The sequence below is a fragment of the Corythoichthys intestinalis genome, chromosome 11 (genome assembly GCF_030265065.1).
Source record: "Corythoichthys intestinalis isolate RoL2023-P3 chromosome 11, ASM3026506v1, whole genome shotgun sequence".
Classification (NCBI taxonomy): domain Eukaryota; kingdom Metazoa; phylum Chordata; class Actinopteri; order Syngnathiformes; family Syngnathidae; genus Corythoichthys; species Corythoichthys intestinalis.
The window spans coordinates 39,264,762-39,277,587 of record NC_080405.1 but is presented as its reverse complement, the minus strand read 5'-3'; the positions used below and the strand labels follow the sequence as shown (position 1 = coordinate 39,277,587).

General features: G+C 38.2%; 1 protein-coding gene across 4 annotated transcripts in view; it reads right to left on the bottom strand.

The window, feature by feature from the left end:
• flt4 (fms related receptor tyrosine kinase 4) overlaps positions 1–7,866 on the bottom strand; it is a 186,715-nt gene extending 178,849 nt beyond the window's left edge. For 3 of the 4 annotated variants that reach the window (XM_057850913.1, XM_057850912.1, XM_057850914.1), the window contains exon 1: positions 7,616–7,866. In XM_057850913.1, the coding sequence (XP_057706896.1) occupies positions 7,616–7,679 (64 nt within the window). In that variant the 5' untranslated portion in view covers positions 7,680–7,866. The remainder of the gene's footprint in view (positions 1–7,615) is intronic. The other variant, XM_057850915.1, reaches the window with a different exon arrangement.
• Positions 7,867–12,826: the final 4,960 nt, after the last annotated feature.

Genomic DNA, 12,826 nt, shown 5'->3' with positions numbered 1-12,826 from the left:
TTTTTTTTTTCAGATTACGTGTCTATGAGTGGAAACACATCTATGATTGAAATTTCAGACCTCTATATATTTTCTGAGTGGGTGAACTAGCAAAATCACAAGAGGTGCAAATTAGGGTTGTTCCGATCATGTTTTTTTGCTCCTGATCCGATCCCGATCGTTTTAGTTTGAGTATGTGCCGATCCCGATATTTCCAGATCTGATTGCTTTTTTTTTTTTTGCTCCCGATTCAATTCCAATCATTCCCGATAATTTTTCCCGATCATATACATTTTGGCAATGCATTAAGAAAAAAATGAATAAAACTCGGACGAATATATACATTCAACATACAGTACATAAGTACTGTATTTGTTTATTATGATAATAAATCCTCAAGATGGCATTTACATTATTAACATTCTTTCTGTGAGAGGGATCCACGGATAGAAAGACTTGTAATTCTTAAAGGATAAATGTGACTTTGTATATTGTGACTAAATATTGCCATCTAGTGTATTTTTTTGAGCTTTCAGTAAATGATACTGCAGCCATTTAACTTCTGCCCAAATGCATGATGGGAAGTGCAACCATGACTGTGCGTAGGGGCACCAATTGATATGTCTTATTTTCGTTGGGAAAGGACATAGGGTGTTGAGAAAATGATCAACTACTACCTTTCTTCCCCACATTGCCTCCCACAATATTTTTAATTGCTGAGAGAGGTATTGTAAGGCTTTAGCCACATAAAAAATGGCTCCAAAGTCTGTCAAAATTCTCTCTACTCATTATATGCTGCCTTTTAGTGCTATCTATAGGTAATACGGTGTCTTTATAGATTGAACGCGACAATGTGTGAGTGGGTCATGCAGCGCATGCATTAATTATTTAACGTGATTAATTTTTAAAAAATTATTACCGTTGTTAACGCAATAAATTTGATGGCCCTACTTTAAGCCAAAACTACTCTGGATGAGTGTAAGACATTTTGTCTGTAACGTTAAATACAATTAGAAAACGATTTAAATTAAAAAAAATATATACATATATTAAAAAAAAGGCATGTCCGATATTTTGAAAATGACGTGATCGGACCCGATCGATCGGGACATCTTTAGTGCAAATACTTTTGCACCTCACTGTACAGTATATATACACTGTACTGTCTCTGAGGGTTCTTTGCACATCTTACACCTCAGACTCTGTCACATGTGGTATTGGTCTTGTATTTAGGGCCTGTTTTTCTGCTGTCATGATTACTGCCTCTGTGCTGTCATTCGGTACAGCCTTTTCCAGCCATCAGTATGTTTTCTGGTTGTCAGCCACTTCTTTAATTTGTCGGTGGTATATGCCATGCAGGGGCTTGTCTTTACATTACGGGCCATCTGGCTCCTTCTCCTTACAGGGTTTCTGTTGCCTGAGACATTCATTATTATGGAGTTTGCTCCTTCAGGCAATCTTGATGTATTCCTGGGGACCTGTTGTTTCATGATGCTCTCTAGTCCTCAGCCCCTTTCCACTTTGTGAAGAGCCTCAGTATATTACTTTTGGGTTAGAGCCTTCCATGGATGAATGGATGATTGATAGGAAAGATGAAGGATAGATTTTAAAAACACATTAAGACTACAGTGGAATTATAATGTGTGCGGAAATAATAGTGTGGATAGTGTAAAGTGTTTGAAACACATAACCATTAATGTCACTTGCACAACTCACACGTAAGATGACATGCCCAATTGTCTGCCCACCACTGACTCATTGCTGATATGACATTCAGATTACCGGTTAGGATATTTTGACATGGTGGGTTGAAATCAAAAAATGGAACCCAAGAAAGTATTTATACTCAGTTTACCTCTTAGCTACATGTAACTTTAGCCATTTTCCTTTCCCCAAACTGTAGTAAAGTAAATGTGAATGGTTGTCCTTTAATTAACTGTCGACCAATCCCTGGTAAAGTCAGCCTCTTGCCCAGAGTCATCTGGAATAGACACATGCTCCCCATGACTAGAAGCGATAAAGAAAATGTAATAATTTATGTCTCCCTAAAGGATATTTTTTTAATAATTGGATATAATTCAGAACTATTATAACCTTTGAGGCATTTGAATTTGAAGCTTCCTATCTCATTTTTTCCTTTTCGTTTATTTGTGAGATGTCCTCATTTTGAATGAACTGTCTTTAAAGTTGCCCCACATTCATGAAACATCTGAGTCTGACATCGTAAATATGATTTGAGAAGGTGAATGTTCAACAAAATCCTGCTCTATTCCTCATGAACAACTGTTCAGCAGTAATGAATGATGAACAATGCCAACATGTCCAGATCCATGAAGTTTCTCGGAGCAAGACTGCAAACAACCTCAGACGTACTCCCACATCACTCACTTTCTGAGACTCATTTTTCAGCTACACTTCATAGCCAAATCACATAAGAAAACAACTCAGTGACATCCACTCTCGGTTCACCAATATAAGACAGATTTGACCTTCTGCGCCTCCAACAACTCAGTTCAATCTACATCACTCCAACATTGCAACACTGTATTACCTATACATGCACTGTTGGTGTAGTTGGAAAATACAAATCTGGAATCTTAGTGTTAGAGAATAGCATGCTGTATACCACAGGTCTCAATATTGTTAGAAAATTGGGCCACTTAATAGTTATGGTTAAACTCCAGGAGGTTGGTTTTAAGAATGAAAACAGATAAAGTACAATCACTAGGCCAGTGCTTCTCAATTATTTTCTGTTACGCCCCCCCCCCCCAAGGAAGACGTAAATGTTTCGCGCCCCCCCTCCCAAACTCTGCCGCCACTGTAAATAGTATCATTTGTCTATAATATTACTTATATAAGTACGCCTCTGCCTCACACTGTATCCTTTTTTTTCTATTGGAGAAAATAACAGAGATAAACTCATAAAGTATAACATTATTAACATTGTTTTGTTTGTAACAGAAAAGACTTAACGCGCATCATTTTGCCTGAACTACAAAAAAAAAAAAAAAGTCACATCCAAACTGTAAAAATACACTCAAGGTACATTTTTGACCATTTGATACTGAAAAATAAAATCAGTAAATAATAACAAATTCAAATTGATTAGAAACATTAACTCATGAGGACAATATGCCAAAAAAATGACCGAAAAAAACAAAACTGAATAGAAAAAAAAAAGTGTCTTTGGACAGAAGGACAGTTTTTATTTTCGCTGCTCGCTGCTGACAGTATCACCTCCAGTTTGCAATGGTGTTGGGTTATTTTGCACTGAGCATGCTAACAGTGCTCACTGGTTTACTGATATAACACTGACAAAGCGGGACGATTGTTGGCAATATTCGGCACGTTTTCGCTAAAAAACAACCAAGCGGCTTATCAATGAGATTGGGGTCTAATGTCTTTAAGTGGCGTCTTAATTGATTTGGCTTCCGGCTGTCCGCTATAATCATTTTTAGACACAGTAAACAGTGGTCTTTCCTAATCTACCACTGTATTAAATGTCAGAGCCAAAAGGCAAACGGCCCGAAAAAAGCGCATTCTCGCCGGCCGAGGGAGAACCGTAGGTGAGGGCGGTCGTCGTGACGATCCCAAGCCGAAAATGGCACTTCTCGGGCGGCCACGTGAGAACCGGAGAAGACAGTGGGTCGCTGCGTGAGTCCGGCCGGAAAACGGCTTTCGAAAATGGCGCACAGCTCTCCAGCGCTTCATGAGTCTCTTCCGTGTGCTCTTGCTTACTTCAGAAATACTGCGCACACTTTGAAAATCAGAGCGCCACTGCCACCCACTGAGTGGATGTGCAAGTACACTTTATACTAGTACGGCGCAAAAAAAAAAAAAGAAAAAGCATGTTCCCCGAGGTCAAACGCGCCACCCTTGGCATCGCTCTGCGCCCCCTTGGGGGGGCGCGCCCCACTATTTGAGAAGTACTGCACTAGGCTAACAACATGCAACAGGCTTGCTAAACTCTGTTGCGTAAACATGTCCAGATCACAATAAAAGGTAAATATCAACAGCTGTCATGTTTTCCTTTTCAGAATAGTAAACAATCAGTAGTTTTCCTTCTTTTTTAAGGAATTTAGAATCTTGAACAGCATTAAATACGTTATAGTCTAAAAAAAAAAAAAAATCCGTCTTCTGTACCGCTCATCCTCACGAGGGTCGCGGGGATGCAGAAGCCTATCCCAGCTAACTATGGGCAGGGCGCAGGGTAAACCTTGAATTGGTTGCCAGCCAATTACAGGGCACAATGAGACATACAAACATTCGCAGTCACACTCATACCTAGGGACAATTTCGAAGCGTACCGCAAAAACATACAATGTTGTAAAGAAAACCATTTTATTGCTTTGCTTTAAGATTTACTATCTGAAAAGCCTTGCATTGACAGTTGAAATGCCTTTGAATGCTTTGTTTGTGTGCTTTACTATAGGCATATACCAGGGATCCCAAACGACCGGGCCGCGGACCGGTACCGGTCCGTGGCGCATTTGGTACCGGGCCGCGCAGAAATAATAAATAATTTATTAACGACTGCACTCTGGCCGATTGACTTTGGCCTGTGCTGCTTAACACACCAACATCCTTGTCTACTCTAGATATACAACTACAGGATAGGAGGTCGTCATAGAAATGCATTGATTGGACTGTTAGCAGTACATCTTGTTTTGTATATCTATGTGCGCTTGGCCTCGATACTAACATATGACGTAGGTCGTTGCCCATCACATTTGTTCCCGGAAATAATTAGCCCCCACACTAGAATGACTGAAAAACAGACATCTTTGGACAGATTTTTTACGGGGAAAAGGGAACCTGACGAGCCAGAAGATGAGACTACAACCTCGAAGAAAACTAAATCTATGCTACTTCCAAATCAGTAAAGACCCAAGAACTGCGAAGGAGTGGATTCGTGACCTGTATGTGAATAAACCAAGTGATTTGACCATATCTGTGCTACAGGAATATCAGCTTGTAGAGATCGCAAATCACGGCGACCTTAAACTTATATTTGAGACAACAACTCTACCGAGGTTCTGGATTAAAGTCATTTCGGAACATCCTGACATCACTAGGAGAGCACTGCAAACTGTGCTACAATTTCCAACATCGTATCTTTGTGAAGCGGGCTTCTGTCACTCTCCCATCTCGGGACCATCTCGTCGCAACAAAACAAGCTCAGGCCTCCCACTGATTCAGCAGTGAGTTGTATTTTCCCTGCACTTAACACGACGGGGCTAAAAACAAATGTTATTTTATATTCGCTGTATTTTTCTGCCACACATGAAAAAGAGGGGGTCGTCTTATAATCAGGGCCGTCTTATATTCGGGCCAGTACTGTAGTTTAAAAAGCCACTAATGTTGTGAAGGTGGGAAACACACCACTAATTTTGCTACTCAAAGTCCTACCTGTATCAGAGTCAGCATAACATTAAACTATGTGAACTTGCTACCCTGCCAAAGTTGTATAGGAAGCTGCTGAGAGAGAACTGTCCTACTGTTAGTGTTTTCTACTCTTAACGTCAATTAAACCGTCAGAAATGTAGTGAACTCTGCTGGAAACTATAGAACCAGAAAATTGTTAGCAAAAAGCTGCTTACAGAGAGACAGGTGCTGCATAACCTCATTAGTTGCTCACACAACACAATATATACACCACATAATCGTATTTAACTATGTACATAAAAAAAAATAATAATAAAAAAAAGCTACCCACACTAGCGTTGCGATGGACTGGTCAATCGTGATCGACGTAATGAGCACTCATAAGCGGATTTTAAAAAGTGTCATTGCATGTAATTGACTTTCCAATATATATATGTATATATATATATATATATATATATATATATATATATATATATATATATATATATATATATATATATATATATATATATATAGTCGTAAAGCAATAAAACCAACAAAAATGAATGAAATTAACAAAAAATATATTTTTACAATGGGTCAGAATTATTTTTCAAACAAATCATATGGCTAGCAACTTAGACGGTCAATTGTTTTACATATAATTAAAATAATAATAATAATAATAGGGTAGGGCAATTTTATTTTTTCAAATGATTTTTTTCTTTAATTGAATATATATATATATATATATATATATATATATATATATATATATATATATATATATATATATATATATATATATATATATATATATTATATTTTTTTTTTTTTTTTTTTTGGATTGAAGCTACTTTTGGGGGTATTAAATGATTTAGACAGAAATGTCCTACCCATAATATGACCCAAACACAAAATTGATTGCTTCAATCAAAAAAAAACAAAAAAACTTTTTGAATGAAAAATTAGGTGTTCAAATTCAAAATGCAAATGCAAATTTTTCTATCTCTATTCTATTTCTATTCTATTCTCTTTCTATTCTATATTTTTTTGCATTCAAAAACTTTTTCCACGATAAAAGATTTTCTTTTTTTAATTGAAGTGGTTTTTCTTTTTGAAAATATATATTTTTTGATGCAACTTATTTTTTGATTGAATAATAAAGACAAAAATATCATAGCCAAAATGTGGCTCACACACAAATCAACATTACTTCAGTGAAAAAAGTTGCCTCAATAAAAAAAAAAAAAAACGACTTCAACCAAACAAACAAACAAAAATTCAAAGAAAAACTTTTCAAATGCATTTTTTTTATTTCAAATGTATTTTTGCATTCAAATGCATTTTTTTATTTCAAATTTATTTTTGCATTCAAACACATTATTTTTTGATTGAAGTAACTTTTTTTGATTGAAAATGTATATTTTGATTGAAGCGGCTTTTTTTTTTTTTTTTTGATTGAAGCAACTTTTTTTTTTTTTAATTGAATAATAAAGACACAAATCTACCTCCATATGGCTCTGCCCAGGGGATACAATTTTATGACTGAGGAAACTACATTGGCACGATTTTGGCGGGCGTACCATATTCAATGGATGACGATCTTGGCGAAAAGCCTAAGCAGCCTGATTTAGAATCCCCCTCAATAATGATGGGAAACTAAAAACACCCATTGCCAACTTATTAATATAAATATTCTTGTAAGTTAATTTTATTGCTGACACTGCGTTTCGAGGTCATCAACATCATGTGCCCCCCCAGCCCCAAAAGTCAAACTCCCCGTATGTGAGCACCCCTGATTTAGTATATTATTTAATTAAGTTCAATATTCGTGAGAAATGTAGCCTTACGCCTCGCTCACCCAGTCTTTTTGCTCTTATTAATGTCCCATCCCGAGCAAAAAGTGTGAATGCAGGTAATGCTGTGATATTGTCCCTACCAATGTTGAGACCAAACCTACGCCCTTGATTTGAATAGCAATCCCAACAGAAAAAAATACTTTCACAGGTAATTAGAACTATCTACTCTTAGTTGCCAATAAATGTGTCATTTGCTTAAAAGTTGTGCACAAAATCTATCCTGCACATTGAAACGTCATTCAATAAGATTATTGAAATGACAGGAATGTGCGAAAGTTGAACAAAAGTTTGCACCACATTTTATTGATGCATTTGACAGACTAAGCATAGGTGAGGTTTACACATTTAAACTTTATGACTTTCACATCCAACTTTGAGCGCGCACAATAGTTATGTAAGTCTCTCACCTGCTGCGTAAACAACTCCAATCCAAGTGCGATAGAAAAACTTCAAATGGCTCTTCATCTCCATTTACTCCACTCCGTAGATCAACGATGTTCCCACTAAATGTTTTTTTTTTTTTTTTTCTTAAATCGTGCTTTTAAATAAATACAGCGGGAGGGGGAGGCTGCTCAGTGGGATGTTTGTATTTTGAGTCCACGGTGGACGAGACTCAGGTGAAACTCGGCCAGAAGACGTGTGCGATGCGTACAGCATGTGTTCTGGACAACACAGGGCAGATCCTAAATGTAGTACGTATGTGAGCGTTTGTATGAAGGGTGTGGGGGTGGGAGTGGGTGCTGGTGTTCTGTGGGGAAGGGATGCATGGGAAGTGAATGAGTTCCCTTTCCTTTGTTCGTGACTGGAGCGTGCGTTATGGTGACACTCAATCTTAATGTCATCCGAATGGCTTAAAGACTTTAACATTTAGAATTTATATGTGGCAAAGTCGTCTCATTTTTAACTTTGGAGAAAATCAAGATGCTTGACTGGTAAAAGCAGAAGAGCTCATTCAGCATCTGTAACATTATTCATTTGAATGAATGAAACAATTATACAGTGCCCTCCATAATTATTGGCACCCCTGAAAAAGATGTGTTTTTTACCTTCTAATATATATATTTTTTAATTCAAATAATATGGGACCTTAATGGAAAAAAAGAGGAAAAATCCAACCTTCAATACAAGTGCATTAATTCAGTGGGGGGGAAATCCCACATAAAGAAAAAATTATTTGACATCAAATAATGTGTGTCACAATTATTAGCACCCCTGGTGTTAATACTTTGTACAACCCCCTTTTGCCATCAAAACAAGGTCTGGGGACTGAGATGGCCATGGGAGGAGCTTGATTTTGTGTCTGGTGAACCATTTCTGTGTAGATTTGACCGTATGTTTAGGGTCATTGTCTTGCTGAAAGACCCAGTGATGACCCATATTCAGCTTTTGGGCAGAGGGCAATAGATTTTGATTTAAAATGTCCTGGTATTTCAAAGCATTCATGATGCCATGCACCCTAACAAGGTTCCCAGGGCCTTTGGAAGCGAAACAGCCCCACAGCATCACTGACCCACCCCCATACTTCACAGTGGGTATGAGGTGCTTTTCAGCATGCACATCTTTCGTGGCACGCCAAACCCACTTAGTGTTTGTTGCCAAAATTAATTAATTTTTAAGCTGTAATTTACTCGATTAAACATTTTAATCGTTTGACAGCCCTGGTAAAAATACGTCAATGTTGTGGAGGTGGTGGGGAGCACACCACTAATTTTGCTACTGAAAGTCAGACCAGCATCAGAGTTGGCATAACATTAAACTATGTGAACTTGCTAACCTGCAAAACAACTGCCGTCAAGCCAGCTTCCACAAGGAACAACGAAGTCAAGCTAGCCATCCCTCATTTGGATCATTATTTGCATTATGTGCATTACGGCAATGCAACAGGGTGGCTTCAGAGTGCAAGTCCCTTTATTTATAGTCTTGGCGTAGTCTAGTATGGCTCAGATGTAGATCGGTCCTTGGACATCTTTTTTTTTTTCATTGATTTTTTTCCCAAATCACTTTTATGTTACAGCACTTTAGTTTGAGTCTTGGGGTGCTCCAGTGTCCCCCAAAAGTGGACCCATTCTTCGATAGTTCCCCGTTTTTTCAATAAAGGGACTTGCACTTCATATGGTTGTTTAGTAGTTTATGAAAACAAAGGATTGAATTGAACGTTGTTTCACCAGAACCAATACGCATGAACATTACTATAAATCAATACAGATTTATTTTGCATTGATCATCTCATATCTCATGTTCATGAGAAATGTAGCCCTAAATGTAACCAGTTCAATAATCTGTTTGGTCTTATTATTGTCCTGTCCCCAGCAAAAAGTGTACTACTACATGCAGTTTATGCTGCTATATTGTCCCTACCAATGTTGAGACCAAACTTACGCCCTTGACTTGGGTTATGGCCCCAATTTACACTCTTAAGGAGATTTATTTTATTTTATAGTATTCTGGTAGGTGCTGGCCATTGACAACAATGGATGTCTAATTCATTTAAACTGGAAGAAATTGCTTTGAATACTCATCTTTCGGTGTCATTGATGACACAGGACATCTAATCCATTTTGACTGTGAGGGCTGGCAGTGAGTGCAGCCAATGAGTTCAATGAGTGTCTTATAAGGGGTTAATTAAGGCCATGAACAGGGGATTGTTTGCTATGTTTCTCGTAATTTATAGTTGTTGGCTGTTGGTTTACCTTCCTCATGTTGATGCTGTCCCTGCATATTGATGCTGTCCCTGATTTTATCCGTATTTTAAATCTCAATCAATAGAGGTGTCAACTAAGGTTGATTTATAATCTGGGAAGAAACAAGCCTAGTTTAAAAAGTTAAGGAGTTCACACGAAAGTAATTAAAAAGTAAAAGCTCAACTAAAGTTCGCAAGAATCCACTCAAGCAGAGTCACGTAGTGTTTGTAGTACAGCTCGTCCCCGGGTTACGGTTCCTACGCTAGCGACGTAACCTGTCAGGTTTGCGAGCAGGCAGGTCGTGTGTGGACCCAAGTGCAGGGAAAGGGAAGCGAGGCAAAAAGGTGGTGCAAAAATGTTTTAATTATGGGCAACAAATAAAGTACAAACCAAAACCGAAGTGATCCCAAAAAACACAGTAGCAAACGAAACTCAGGTTACTAACAAAGGCAGAGAAAGGCAGAGAAACACGAGGGCTGTGATGTAGGAACGGGCAAGAATTGACGCTGGCATGAATGAAGACATTGACATTAACAGAGACTCTGACATTGACAATGACGCAACAAGGAGTGACAAGAAATTGGGTGCTTGAATACACACACGCAGGCAAGGGGTAACGAGACAACGAGGAACAGCTGGGTAACACAGTAGGATGCAGATTGCAGGATACACTAGGAGAAGGCACAACAGGTGAAATCAATGGGCAATCACAGAGACAAGTCACACTAGGAGAAAACCAACACAAAACCTAACAGTAACCCAAATTTCCGCTCTGTTTCTTGGCGAAAGTGAAGCCTTTTCTTAGTTGCCACGACCATGAAAAAGCAATTCACGCTTTTATAAGCTCAAGGCTGGACTACCGCCATGCAAATTATGTTGGTCTTCCCAAGTCCTCTATTTCTCGTTTGCAACTTGTTCAAAATCTTCAATGCCCTTGCTGATGGAAGGAGATTTGCACTCAAATTCTTTCGATACATGGCCCCATTCATTCTTTCCTTTACACAGATCAGTCGTCCTGGTCCCTTTGCAGAAAAACAGCCCCAAAGCATGATGTTTCCAGCCCCATGCTGTGGTGTTCTTCGGATGCAATTCAGTATTATTTCTCCTCCAAACACGAGAACTGTGTTTCTACCAAAAAGTTCTATTCTGGTTTCATCTGACCATAACACATTCTCCCAGTCCTCTTCTGGATCATTCAAATGCTCTCTAGTGACGTGGACGTGTACCGGCTTCAGCAGGGGGACACGTCTGGCAGTGCAGGATTTGAGTCCCTGGCGGCGCATTGTGTTACTGATAGTAGCCTTTGTTACTGTGGTCCTAGCTCTCTGTATGTCATTTACTAGATCCCCCCATGTGGTTCTGGGATTTTTGCTCACCGTTCTTGTTATCATTTTGACGCCACAGGGTGAGATCTTGCATGGAGCCCCAGATCGAGGGAGATTATCAGTGGTCTTGTAAGTCTTCCATTTTCTAATAACTGCTCCCACAGTTGATTTCTTTACACCAAGCATTTTACCTATTGCAGATTCAGTCTTCCCAGCCTGGTGCAGGTCTACAGTTTTGTCTCTCATGTCCTTCGACAGCTCTTTGGTTTTGGCCATAGTGGAGCTTGGAGTGTGACTGACTGAGATTGTGGACAGGTGTCTTTTATACCGATAATGAGTTAAAACAGGTGCCATTAATACAGGTAACAAGTGGAGCCTCATTAGACCTCGTTAGACCTCTTTGACAGCCAGAAATTTTGCTTGTTTGTAGGTCACCAAATACTTATTTTCCACTCTAATTTGGAAATAAATTCTGAAAAATCAAACAATGTGATTTTCTGTTTTTTTTCCCCACATTCTGTCTCTCATAGTTGAGGTTTACCCATGTTGACAATTACAGGCCTCGCTAATATTTTCAAGTAGGAGAACTTGCACAATTGGTGGTTGACTAAATACTTATATTTGCCCCACTGTATATTGATTATGAAAATACTGTAATCATGTACTATAGTCTATTCAAGTGAACGACCGTGAGAAGGTGAGTTGAATCTTATTTCTGATTCAACTGTCTGACTACCAATTTAAATAGTATAATAAATATAAACATTTTATCATTATCAACACTATCCAATGAGTGGAAAAGTCAAAATTATGTATGCCAGAAGAAGTAAGAAAAATGATTGTATCCAGTTTTGCGTCATTGTTATGTCATTGCATTTCAAAAGTAATTTAATTTCTACACGTCTTTACAAAAAAAGTTGGTAAAGTTGTGTACTTCTTTAAAAAAAGAATACAAAAAAAAAACATGTCCTTGGCCGAGGTAACTATACCCTATGTCCTTGCGCCTGTGCTAGAAATGTTTTAAAAGAATATCTTACGGCATTCTTAATGTCAATAGGCATTTGCACAGAGTTACTGCAGGAATTTTGAAGACACAAATAAATGCAAGATGAATCAGATTATGGGCCCATATTGTAAGGTCGGCTGTTATTTATCCAGAAGGTAATAAATCTATTAAATCTATTCGACAGCTTTATCTGCGGAGGTCAGAATGCCTGCCATTAATTTTTTAAACAGGCAAAACCATTTTGTTCTATACAGTGTGAATTCCAGACAACAACAAATAATTTAAGTGTTTTTCTTGCTCAGACATACATAATAAATCTTCCCACTAACTCCAGAATGTAAGAGAATTGAGCTGAGCACTATAATCAGGAAAAATAAAGAATAAAATTCGAGCTGGTCACTCCCTGCTGTGTAATTACTTTGTGTCCCCTGAAGGAAAATTAGTCCCTTTAACAGTATGTGATTCTGTAAACTTAGAGAGGCTGTCAAAACAAGAGACGCTGAACACAGAGACATGATATACTCGGAACACAGTGTGCACAGCAGCCTTTCAGGTGTGTCATTTATAAAGCCTTTTGTTGCTTATTGAAGCACCACTATGATCGAT